Source organism: Corythoichthys intestinalis, chromosome 7, assembly GCF_030265065.1.
Source record: "Corythoichthys intestinalis isolate RoL2023-P3 chromosome 7, ASM3026506v1, whole genome shotgun sequence".
Classification (NCBI taxonomy): domain Eukaryota; kingdom Metazoa; phylum Chordata; class Actinopteri; order Syngnathiformes; family Syngnathidae; genus Corythoichthys; species Corythoichthys intestinalis.
This window is the reverse complement of record NC_080401.1, coordinates 48,341,574-48,354,917: the sequence shown is the minus strand read 5'-3', so window position 1 is coordinate 48,354,917 and position 13,344 is coordinate 48,341,574. Positions and strand designations below refer to the sequence as shown.

General features: G+C 37.2%; 1 protein-coding gene across 1 annotated transcript in view; it reads left to right on the top strand.

Moving 5' to 3' along the window:
• Window positions 1–44: 44 nt before the first annotated feature.
• The window catches only part of crocc2 (ciliary rootlet coiled-coil, rootletin family member 2), a 107,271-nt gene continuing 93,971 nt past the window's right edge, over window positions 45–13,344 (top strand). The window contains 3 exon segments of the mRNA XM_057840081.1: window positions 45–223; window positions 6,090–6,210; window positions 6,280–6,377. Coding sequence (XP_057696064.1) covers window positions 164–223; window positions 6,090–6,210; window positions 6,280–6,377 — 279 coding nt within the window. The 5' untranslated portion in view covers window positions 45–163.

The window sequence follows — 13,344 nt, the reverse complement described above, 5'->3', positions numbered from 1 at the left end:
GTCTTGTGTGAGGTCGCCCCGGCAACCACACGAAGAGTCGTGGTGGTGACGACGCCAAAATCTCTGCTGTCGACTGAAAAGTTTAACCAGGAACTTTTTCAACCACTTCATCACCAAAATTTTAAATTCACGTTCATTTTTTTTGCGTAAAGTTTCATTTGGGATGAGTTCTTCGAGGGAAGAGGACGACTCTTTTTCACCTACATTGGACCTTGTAATTCAGGTTTGTTAAAGTTTTTTTTTTTTTTGCTCCATATTTCAGTAATTCGTCGTGGAGTTTTGGCATATTTTTTTGTGCTTGTTAGGTATTAATATATAATATTTTCTGCACATTTACTAGTACTAATTATTGATTAAACTGTTGCACCTGTGAAACGCATGTAATCATACATCGTGACGTTGGTGCCGTCTTGTATTTAGCGTGTGTAGTGTCCGTATGGTGTTATATTTAGTAAGAAAACTTTTAAAACAATCATTTAACAATTATTTTTATTGAAGGTTTTTAAAAATCGTTTTAAAATACATTTTTGTTAAGCACTGACGACCGAGGAAATTACTCTGGCTACTTCCGGGTTCAAAGGCTATTAAGTTTTTTCACCCCTGGTCAAACAAATCATTTGACAAAAAGTATATAACTGGACGACCTAACTATGCTGACCGAACTATTTTTGAAATGTAATAATAAAAATGTTGACGGGTGATTTATTAAAATTTTTCGTCGAGTTTTCAATAAAAGCAGGCTATAAACCACTATATAAATTTCATTCCAACGACTTCATGCTACAGATACTGATGATGGTTAAATTACATTTGAATACGAATAGAATATTATTACTTTGAGTCCTGTAGTTTTTTAAATGAATGTTTATGATTTTTGCTGTGTTAGATGGTATGCTATTGATTAAGAGTTATTTAAATATCAAAGGGGGAAAATGCATACTGATGTTTTTTTCTGATATTATGAGTAATAAGGTTTTCTTTGTTTGAGTGACATTCCATTATGGCTTAACATAAAAACAGCTTTAGGCCTACATTAAAATAGCCATAGACTTCATAATGGTATTGATGGGGCGCGGGGCCGATTAATAGGGGGCCTATCTCCGTCAAAGCTGACCGAGTGGAAACAGACAAAGAGCTTTTTACGTTCAAAATTATTTTGAATAAATGCTTAAATTCCTGAATTCTTTATAGATATGGACATAGAACAGTCTCGTTTCTTGATTAAAAGCAACAACAACAAAAAACATGCAGGTAGAATTTATTTTAAGTAAATGTTGAACGTGATGCTCGTCTTCAAGTTACACTGTGGCGCCGCCTTACCACAACAAAGAGCTTTTTACTAGAGGTAGGAATCTTGGGGCACCTAACGATTCGATTATGATTGTGATTCAGAGACTACGATTCGATTATAAATTGATTATTGATGCAACCCCCCCGCCCCCGGTCATAATGTTTTGCACATTAGTTCTAAAATTTTTCAAAAATCCTCTCAGGCTGAACCAGACTATTTCAGTATCAAGTTAACAGTTCAAAACAGTAAATAAAATACTCAAGTCCCCATTCTGTATCGGCAGCTTTAAACTACATTAATGTTGTGAATCAACCGTTAAAGTTGTTAAAATTGCTCCCGTTATTCCATAATTTCCCTTCTGTCTACTTTCGACATGTGAAGGTGGTGGTGGTGGTGGTGGTGGTGGTGGGGGGGGGGGTTAGGCATGGACACGCTCTGCCCACCCAAAGAAAACTGGATGTAGTACTAACGGCAGTCTGGGCACCGCGTATGGTATCCCATTCATATAGTACTGATGTGTTCTAAGTTTTAACCTTTGCGTTGTTACCTCTTCTTTCACCTTTAAAAAAAAAAAAAGTAGAAAAGAAGTTAAAAAAAGAAAAAAAAGAAATTATGTGTTGGTTTTATTCCTAGGGGGCGCTACACACATTTACGCATATTTTGATTTTTTTTTTTTTTTTTTAACATTTTATCAAAGTTTTCACCAGTGTTCACCTGGCTGTTGAGGTTGGTGAGTTTTGAAGCTTTCTGAGGGTGTCAAAGTAGGACTCAAAGCGTCGGCGGGGCAAAGAATGACTGCTAGGGGGCGCTACGTAGTGTATTTGGAATTTGTCTTTACACGGTATCAAAGATTGCACCTGTCTTGAGCTGCCTGCCGGTTTTGGTGCATTTTGAAGCATTCTAAGGGGGTCAAATGGAGCTCAAAGGGGCTGCGGAACAAAGAATAACTATAATATTAATAATAAAACCGAGGAACCACAATAGGTTACCTAAAAAAAAATTGTTACCTGCATGTCCATACTGTTCAGTTATGGATGTGTTTTAAGTCAAATCAAATCAACTTTTATTTGTGTAGACCGATTTACAACAATGGAGACGATCTCAAGGAGAAACAAAACATGTTTTAAGGTGCAGTAGCCCTACGCTGGATTTCGACCTACTTGAGTATTGTAGCTTTTTTTTTTTTCTTTTATAGATATGGACGTAAAACAGTCTCGATTATTGGTTAAAAGCAAAAAAATGTGCAAGTAGCATTTATTTTACGTAAATATGTCGAAGGACAATGCTAGTCCCTAGCAGTTGATTTCTCTCATTGATTTTTTTCACAACGTTTCAAAATGCATGCATGATACAAAAAATATAATAATTACTTTGAATCCTTGAACAAATCACTCCTGAGACAATCCTTCCTGTTGGTATGCGGTACAGCTTTCTTACTTTTTCAACTAAATCCGGCGTTACATATGCGTGTGTTTGTGAATAGCTCTTCTTGATGTGAGCGGCCTCCTGCTTGAAGGGGAGGTGCAGTATGTGTCCGATGTGACCTGTCAATACCATTATGAAGTCTATGAAATAGCTTAGGGTGACCAAACGTCCTCTTATGTCCGGACATGTAAACTTTTTACATCCTGTCGGTGGCGTCCGGCGTTTTTTTTAAAAAAATTCATGAAAATGTCTGGTTTTCATTATTTTTCATGGGACAAATTAGCATGTGTTAAAATTGACTAACGCTTTGCACAGAATACAACTGTGCTGCCTGTGATGTGTTCCCAGAGAGCCTGCTCAGTTGTTATGACTTGTTAAAATCAACAGGTATATAATCAAATGCTCATGTACCCAAAAAAGTAATTAAGTCGAAAATATATTTATTCTACTTCGGATACCAATTTGAGCATGCGTGCAGAGTCACAGACTGTCTTTATCATGGCGTCATTCCCAAACAGACCTTCGTCACGCCTGGAGGTCATAGGCTATCGTTGTGTACACTTGCTAATTTTACCTTTCGACAACTGTTGACTTCTGTTGGAGCTTTGTACTGTTGTGATCTGTAAAATCCCATTTGATGTCGCATCATTGCGCTGCCGATGATTGTAAACTTTTATCGCAATGTTTGATTTTTAGCACTGGGGTGAAAGTGGCTAGAATTTCTTACCGGAACTCCCCGACGTGAAGGTCGCCACGGAGGCAGAAATTTTATTTATTTATTTATTTATTTCATTTTTGTGTGTGTGTGTGTGGGGGGGGGGGGGGGGGGGGTGTCAAACCTCTTGAACTACTGAAATGCAAAGAAAACAGTTTTAGCAGTTATTTATATAACACATACAAAAACTGATTTTCATTCAAAATGGTATTTTTTCAATGATTTGCAAAATAAAAGTTTACAAAAAGAGCAATAACCCCAACATCCATCTCCTATTTTTTATTTTCCCTCATTTCCTCACATACTAAATGCGGAATCTCAATTTTAACTACCCGTATTGGCCCGAATATAAGACGGCCCCGATTATAAGACGACCCCCTCTTTTTCAAGACTCAAGTTTGAAAAAAAGACTTTTTATGAACACCAAATTTTTATACAGAAAATAATTACAGTCCATCCGAAACAAATGATTATAAGGTAAGATAAGAAGACCTTTATTGATCCCACCATGGAGAAATTCTCGGTGTTACAGCAGCAAAGATATAGGTAGCTCAGAGGACGGCGTGATGTGGCCGTTAATGTATAACATTAGCAACAAACATTCGAAAACACACTAATAGTCTGGTAACATCTGCACTGGTAATAATGTATTTGATAGAAAAAGCATGTAATTTTGCCTCATTCAAATCTTAATATCTGAACATTTAAATATGTGAACTATAAGTGCAATCACATTCGTAAATAAATGGCTTCTGGTTTTTGAAATGTAAATAAACCAATCTATTGTGATAAAACAACAAAATTGCAATAACTGCATTAACCATCAAAGTGAAGTCTAACTGTAACTGTAGTCTTGAAACAAATCTGAATAAGGAAAAACATTGCAATAATATAATGCAAACTGGTTAAACTTGAGAGTAGCTGAGATCTGTCATGACAGAACATCACTTCAATGATATCTGGCGCCATCTCGCGTCGTGAATGGGTATAATGTCTAGACCGCGAATATAAGACCACCCCCTTTTTCATTCTTATTTCAATGCAAAAAACACCATCTTATATTCGGACCAATACGTACTTAAGAACATAGGTTCTATATTAAAATTGAAGTTAATGTAAACATTTACTTTGTGTTTTTGTTTTTTTAATAACAAAGATATATGTAACATACATTCAGAAAAATAAGTACAAATGACTTTTATTATGCAGAGTGAAATGAAATATATTTTTGAAGATCACGCAAACATTGAGTTTTTTTAAATCATAAGGAAATGAATAAGTAGCCTAACATAAATGAACAGTCCAAAGTGCACATTGACAGCTAAGATGTTCTGAACCTCCCCATCAGAGCAAATAAAACTAGATATGGTAAATAAGCCTCCTCAACTCTTTCGTAGCTCTTAAAGATTTGATCCATTTTATGTTGCATTGCCCTTTTTTGTTGTTGTTGTTTTTTTTTTTGGTTTTGTAGAAAACATGCACATTTGAACGAATCAGAGCTAACTATCCCTGCTGATCACATGTCAGTATGTCAGCCAATTGAATGGATAAATGAGTCCAGGAGTTTTGCTTTGCTGCGTGCATTCGCACATTGACGTGACTCATCATCGTCAGACTCGGATAACTGCAGCAGCTGGGAAATAAATATATATATAATAAAAAATAATTAAAAAAATAATGATAAATATTGGTGGAAACGGATTACGCTACACAAACACTTTATTATGCTTGTTGTTAACACTTGTGGATGTAAGTCTAATGTTGGTAGATTGTTTTCGTCTTGGAGATGAAATGCATGTGTGGCAGCTTAGCATTTTTTTTTTTGTATATAGCTCTTTGACAGTTGCCGTCATATTTTCGGATTCAAAGCACCGTGTACCGGAACAGCATTACGGCCCTGAATCTTATACCAGAACTGCGTTCTGGCCCTGAATCTTATACCGGAACTGCGTTCCTGACTGTTCTGGCCCACTTTCACCCCTGTGTTTGCCATGGCTACAGGTGCTCGCCAATAGGGTAGTTCTTAGTGAGCTTAGCCGCGCTAGGCATTATGGAAAATGTAGTTTTGAACTGCTGCGTTTGGAAACATTCTGGTAGAATTGTTTGTCAGTTTATTTCGGTTATTGTTTGTGTGCAATCTAGAACATTGAATGAGGATAATTGAGTGGGAATAACAATTTGTCAACGACAATTGTATTGATAGTAATTTATAAAAATATTTAGTTGTCACATAGCGTAGTGCGTGTGTATATTGATTGGACTACACTTTCATGTGTCTGCATTATATTCATAAAACATTTAGCTATTAGTTTTTGAACAACTTCTGTGTAATGAAAGCGTTGCTGGCTGAAAAATGGAGTTAGATTTCTGTCTTTATTATTCAATCCCAAAAAAAATCAATCGAAGAAAAAAGTATAAATAAAACTGAATTTGCTGATCCAGACGGAGGAGGCACACTTTTAAATATATTAAAGTGCAAAGGCATGTTTGAGTGAACTTCGAGTAAAATTTAGGTATCTCGAGGGCGAGCAGAGTGTCCTGTTTTTTGCAAATTAAAATATGGTGACCCTAAAATAGCTGTTGCCTGAGCTGTAGGCCCCTACCCATAGCTAATACAACACCGTATATAGTTATTTAAATTATTATCATGACTTTCAGAAGCTGGAAGAGTCTCTGTTTGACTCTGAGGGCCATGAAGCAGATTCTGGAGTTGTGACGGCACCGGTATCGAACCGCATCCAACGCATCATCACCCGCAACCTGGCCGAAACGTCCGACGGTGGGCTGCAAATTTGTTATCCACTTCAAAGACGTGAATTTAATTGATTTTCTGCTTTTATTGTGGCAGGGGAGGCCATTAGAATGGAGGAGAACCTAAAGGAATCAGGTCCTGTGACTCAGACAAGCCACAAAGAGCAAGTCAAACAGTGCAGCTTCACTGTAAAGGTAACAAAAAAGTCAGAAAATTGCAAAAATAAAATCATATTAAATGAAAAAAAAAAACTGAATTTGTTTCGTAAAATATTTAAAAAATACTTATGACATGATAAGATATGATAAGAAGTGCAACTCCTTACCAGAATAAAGTCTTTATTTCATTTTTAAGTCAGAATCTGAAAAGAACTGTTCTTATTTTGGGGTTGAAAAAAATATCTATAAAAATGTATTGCAATTGCAAACACAATGGGGTCTTTTTCTTTTCACCCAAAAAATAATTGGACCATAATAAACTTTTTTTTTTTTTTTTTCAGTTTAAAATGTTAAATGGTAACGTAATAATCATGAAATTACAAGATTTATTGATATGGTCTTCAAGAAACTTGTTTTTGTCTGTGAAAGTTGTAATTTTATGAGAATAAAGATGTTTTTTGTCAGATGTAAGAAAATTAAGTCAACCCCCTCTCCATAGGAAATACAATTTTAAGTCATCCTATAAAATGTTATTTACTAGAAAAAAAATGAATTAAGTTGGACATTTTTTTTTTTTTTTTTTTTTTGCAATTCAGTGTACCATGAGGGGTTACCTTGTACTCTCTATAATGGTAAAGACCACCGTCTCCTCGTTGTCCCCCTTTCCCTCCTGCCATCATTCTAAAGATTTTTTTTTTCTAGCCACTGAACAAGCCGCCATTTGTATCAATACTGCGCTCATTCTGACTGCTCAAACCACAGACTATAAAAGTCAATTCATTGGTCGGACACTGAACTTACTTGTACCTCAGGGGGGATACTGTTAAATCCTAATTAGCAAACAGACGTCTTTGTGAGGTTGTTGTCAATTTTGACACAAACGTTACATTTGTGTACTCTGAACACTAGGGATGTGTATTGCCTCATATCTGGCGATACGATTCGTACCACAATTCACAGATCACGATTCGATTCGATCCCGATTAAAGCCCGATACTACACTGGAAGACGACAATTGCAATATTTGTACATCAAAATGGACATAAGTACATTTACCAGTTTTTTTCGGACTATAAGCCGCTTCTTTTTTCTGTCATTCTGAATCCTGCGGTTTATGGTCCAGTGCGGCTTATTTGTTGATTTATTTGGGTTAACCCTTTAACACCGAACGTGTCGGCAGCGACGCGTTTACGCATATCATCTTTGAAGCTTCGTCACGCTGTAATTACATCACCCACGTGCTGCTGGATGGTCTCGTTTGAAAGTGCGGAAGTTGATGTCCACACCAGTTTTTATTTGAAGTCAATCGGCCAAGAAAAACGGGAGATAATGTCATTTGAGTTTTATAGTTTTATTGCACTCATAAATATGCATTAAAACGCTGCATGGACCATGTATCCATCTCCATATTTCCATCATTTCTTGTCCTTTTTCAAAAGCGAAAGCAGCACAAAAGACTACTTATCCCAAGAGTCGTTGCGATGTCAGGAAGGACGAACCGAATGTGATCATTTTTAATAAATTTCCGAGCGAGGCGCCAACTATTGAAAGGGAGGCATGCGAAGCAAGCAGCGGCCGGTGTCGTGATGAAAAATGCACAACACCGGTTGGTTTGAGCGAGCGACTTTGAAACGTGCAGAATGAATCTAAAACTACGTTTAGCACAAGCTAATGCATTATTTCATTAACTCGAGGAAGAAGATGAGTCGTATTTGTCGTTGTTTTCCTCTGATGAATCGACGTCTCGGCGAGAAGTGACAATAGAGCGCAAACGGCGAAAGAGTAGGCTGTGTGACGCAGCTCCCTCCGTGACCTCTTCAAGAAGAAGCTTTATTGAGTGCGCAAAAAAAAAAAAAAAAAAACTTTATTGGGTCGCATGCCTGAAAAATTTGAATTGAACTACTTGTCAATATTTTTGAAAATACTTTTTTTCAATGTTATATATATTTTTTCTTCACTATAATCTTTTCAATTTTTATGTACATGTGTGCGAGAAGCTTGATTGCATGTACATATATACTTTTGATAAGGTGATGGATACAACACCTAACTTCACAAAGAGATATCTTCCTAACCCTTTTTGTGTTAGATGATATATATAAAAAATTTTCTCACTATTTTGCACACTATATAGACTGTTTTGACCATAGCATGTGTAAAGGCCAAAAACGCCTATGACCATACCTGCTGTTTGTGTTGAATTGTCAAACATAAAACTATTCAATCTTATTTTTTTCTATTGAATGTTTATCCTAACAAGTTGAATAAATATTATCAAGCTTCAAAACGGTTGGTCGAGCATGTTTGGTTGTCAATGGAACGTCAACATTACAAATTTTGAAAAAAGATTTGGGGATTTTTTTGTCTTTTTGGGTTCAAAATGTGGATTATAATTGGTCAGTGAATAAAACAACAGTTTAGACATGAAGTTCAAGGTGTCATGAAAAAAGGGACCCAATTTGGCCATTGTAAACAAATTTTTCTTTGAAATATAAAGGCAACATCAAATGCATGCAAATTCGGCCAAAATAGGCTTAGGTGTTAAAGGGTTAAGTAACACTTTATTTGACAGCGGCATCATAAAACTGCCATAAAACTGTCATAATTATGACATGACATTATCATGGGCATTAATAAATGCTTATGACAAATGTCATTAAGTGTCACCCGGCAAATTATGTTACTAACTCGGTTTATATACAGCTCGGATTCTTTACATCCTTTCAAAAGGAGATAATTTGCCGGATGACACAAAATGATATCTGTCATAAGCATTCATTAACTCATTCACTCCCAGCCATTTTCACCAGAGCAAGGCCCTTCGCCGTTTTACTGGATTTTGACTGATTTTGAAAGGCCCACAGAAAATTCTCTTCTATTGCTATGTAAACATGGAACTAGTGCTGCAACGATTAATCGATTAACTCGAGTATTCGATTAGAAGAAAAGATTCGAATCAAATTTTGCTGCTTCGAGTATTCGTTTAATTAAAGTGGCGTTGTAATGGTTTGTTTTGAAAGTGTTTGCATTTAGATTTATTGATTTGGGTGGATACACTGCCCTCTTGTCTGCCTCATTCCACATGGCTTAATCCAGCTGCTCCCTGTTAAGAACAACAAAGGCTAAGTTTTTGTTTGAGCCAAAGTTTTTTTATGCATTCGTAATTTAGTTTATAGGTATATTTAGCTGTTTTTTTTTGTTGGAATATGTGTGTGAACCATTTGTCAAGAGCACTGTAAAAAAAAAGTTAGAATTTTACATTTAAGCTAGCGGACTTTTGCTATGTAAGTTAGCCAATTGTTCTTTTGTTGTACATAGATCCTCATTTAAGGTATTAATTTTTTATACCGTTTGAGGTTCAGCTCAGGTATTTTAATTTTTTATGTTCCTTATCCGATTACTCGATTATTCGAACTAATTAGTTCATCGATTAATCAACTACTAAAATAACTGATAGCTGCAGCCCTACATGGAACCCACCAAAAGAAAGATTGTACTCTCTTCTTTCAGCAGAAAAAAAGTTAATTCATATCTTTTACCATTCTTCAGAAATCAGCATTAGAAAATAGCTGAGTTTGAGCAATTTTCCAATTTCTGATTAAAAAAAAAACAGAGAAATTGAGCTTTTTGTGAAAGCATACATTTCAAACACAGCTATTTTTTTGCTTTAGTTACATCCCAAACATCTGAATAATGTTTTCCTTTTACAAAATAAGATAAACAACAAGATAAATAGAGCTTTTGAAAAGTAACAATTTATTTACACATAACTACTGAAAGATGACGCTATTCTGGCCGCGACAGCCAGTTAAACTTTTCCTTCATCGCCGTCTGTCTCATAAAGATAAATTTTTTTGAGTCTCTGCGGGCTCTGCTCGCGAGCAGCACAGACTCAAAGACATCGTCCGCTGCACTAGTTGTCCCGGTCGTTCTGCTCGGTCGTCCAGCGCCTGGCATCCCGGGCGTCCTACCGGTTGTTCTGCTCGGTCGTCCGCCGCCTGGCACCAATACCCAATTGGTCGTCTTCTGCCGTCACCCGGCCGTGCAGCTTGACCGTTCGTTGCCGTTGAATCGGGTTGCGGGTCTTACCAAATGCGCTACTGCCCTCCAGTGGCCAGTTTTATTGCTTTAAAATTTTCAGCTTTGTGCTTTGGAGCTAAATTGAATCACGACCCAGAGATGTCTTTTTTTTTGGGGGGGGGGGGCGTAAAAGACGTATAAATACGTCTTTGGGACACTGAAACAATTAAAAATAGAACGTATTTATACGTTTTTGGGAGCAAAAGATGTCATAATTATGATGATCCTATGACAGTCTTATGACGCCACTGTCAAAAAGTTTTACCAAATTCCATAACTAGCGATTAATGAAACAACTAGAACAGTAACTGAAGAAATAATTAGCACAGCACATAAATTTTGATTTGTTATTTACATCTGTAGCGCTGCAATGCATGCTAGGAGGCATGTGGGACGACAACAGTGTTGACAACAGGTGGTAGCAGAGGTTAACTTTCTCCCCCAAGGGAACAGTGATGGCCAAATGAAGCTTCTTGAAGCAATGATGGTTCATGGTGGTTCATTTGGTCTTATGACAGTCTTATGATGCCGTGATGATGCAGTGAGGACAGCTACGGTTTATAGTCCAGTGCAGCTTACCTATGAACAAATGTCGTTTTCGTATCAAATTTGGTTGGTGGCAGCTTACAGTCAGGTACGCCTTATAGCGCAATAGTTACGGTATATCAATTTATTCCTAAAACCTCATCTAGCACTGAGGAAAATGTTTTCGCTTTATGTTTGAACAACATATGGCTTACATTACAACATTTTCTCTTTAGTGCCAACCTGCTTTTGCCCAAACCTGCTTAAATGTAGGATTCTAAATACTCCATGCTTTAGTTTTTGCAGTCAAAGCCTTAATGAGCCTAAATTTCAGATTTATAAAAGGACTAATCTGAGCAACCACTAGAGAGCGACGTACACAAATCTCTACTCTGATTAGCCCAATGTTGTTGTTACTTCAGCAGACTGCAAGGCAATGCTGCTGCACGCTGCCAATGACTGGACAGGAGTAGAAGTGCAGTCACTAAATTGTTTATTTCCACAAAAAAACACGTGTAAAACATGTGTAAGGATCGATACAGAAGGATTTTGAATTGATACGATAATTATGTGACATAAAATCGTGATATATCTTAGAATCTATTTTTTAACACCCCGAATTAACACTTAGTATTAACCAAGTAGTGAGTTCATAGCGTGTCAAACTCATCTTTGTCGCAGGCCAGATTAGAGGTGTGACAAAATATCGAACGGTGATATAGCCGTATAATTTGTATCCCAAAAGTTTATCTATATGTTACTGGCAATAATCGATATATCGTTTGTTTTAACCCCTTCAGACATGAGCATGCTGCTGAAGGACAGATGCATTTGCGTCTCTAAACCAATACATACACTGAATTTAGTTGCGCTTGCCACTTCTGGAAGATGATTGGACAAAACTTTACCCATTGAATTAAAATCATAAGGTTTAGCACACCCTCTTTGCTATTTTTGACTCTTTGAAAATGGCTGAAACAAAACGCAACTTGAAAAAGGCAAATGTAAGTGCTCATTTCTTATCAAAACACAATAACATCAACATTAAAAATAACTAATAAAAGCATGAAATATCCCCGACCAAAAAATTCCACTTTGTTTTGGTGTTTGAGTAGGGTAAAAAAAAAAAAATTGTTTTGTTTTTGTTTTTGCCCAGCAGAAAAAATGCGGGTCTGAAGGGCTTAAAAAGGTATCGCTGTTTAAAAAATAAAAAGGTACCAACAAGTTGCTACCAAAATCTTCCACTAGTATCGTTTCTCTGCTAATTCAGTGGCTGCCATTGACGGCACAATCCATTTGAACATTCATTCATTGCATGCCATCTTCGTAGTCCAAATGTATTGAACGTCTAGTAGTGATAAACCCAATTCATTTCACAGCTGAAAGATGAAAAAAATTTTGTTTTTCCTGTTTATCACAGAATTATTCACTGACCCATGAATTGATAATTATTTTATCACCATATTGTGGGATAATCACTATCTTGAGCTAGGCCTGTCACGATAACAAATTTTAGTGTGCGATAATTTATTTAATAAATTATTGCGATATGCGATATTATTGCACCATCCCCCCCCCCCCAAAAAAAAAATACAATAACACTGTGAGACTACAGTATATATTAATAGATCATGTACACCGATTTAAACGCAATAAATGTTTACTCTTAAATTCAAAAATACTTTTTAGGAAATCACAACTAAAAACAATAGACCATGCCTCTTTTAAGTAAAAGACCAAAATATTAATACTTGCAAATGTTTCCCCTCATAGCTTCTGCTATGGCGTCCCATGTGTAATACAGTGGTACCTCTACATACGAAGTTAATTCGTTCCAGGAGCTTGTTTGTAAGTCGGAATGGTCGTATGTCGAGCAGGATTTTCCCAAAAGAATACTCCGCGACCCTCGTGAGGACAAAGCGGCATGGGAAATGAATGAACGAATTAATAATTCTTTCCACAGCCCAAAAACCCACACTACATCCTTAATAAATACTGCTGTTACTATTGCAAATAGCAATTACAAAGAGCAAAACAAATAAAATATGAATAAAAATCAGAATAACAATAACATAATAATAGCAATAATAACAATAATACAATACAGTACCTGTATATCAGCGGGGTGTCGCCTGCACCGGCGGGGGACCCTGCCTTGCCTGGGGCTTGGTGGGTCGCTGGGGGTCCCGTGGCGTGCCGTGCCGGTTGGGGGGCTGTGGCTCGTGGCCCGGGTTGTAGGCGTGGGGTTGGTGATGCGTCCCCTCCTGCCATCCCTGAAGGCCAGTTGATGGGCACGCGGGTGGCCCGGGGGACCACCCTGGGTCCCGGGGGGGGGACGGTGGCTCCTTTGCTGGGCGGCGGGAGGAGGGATGGGCTGCGCATGGCCCCCCCATCCCCC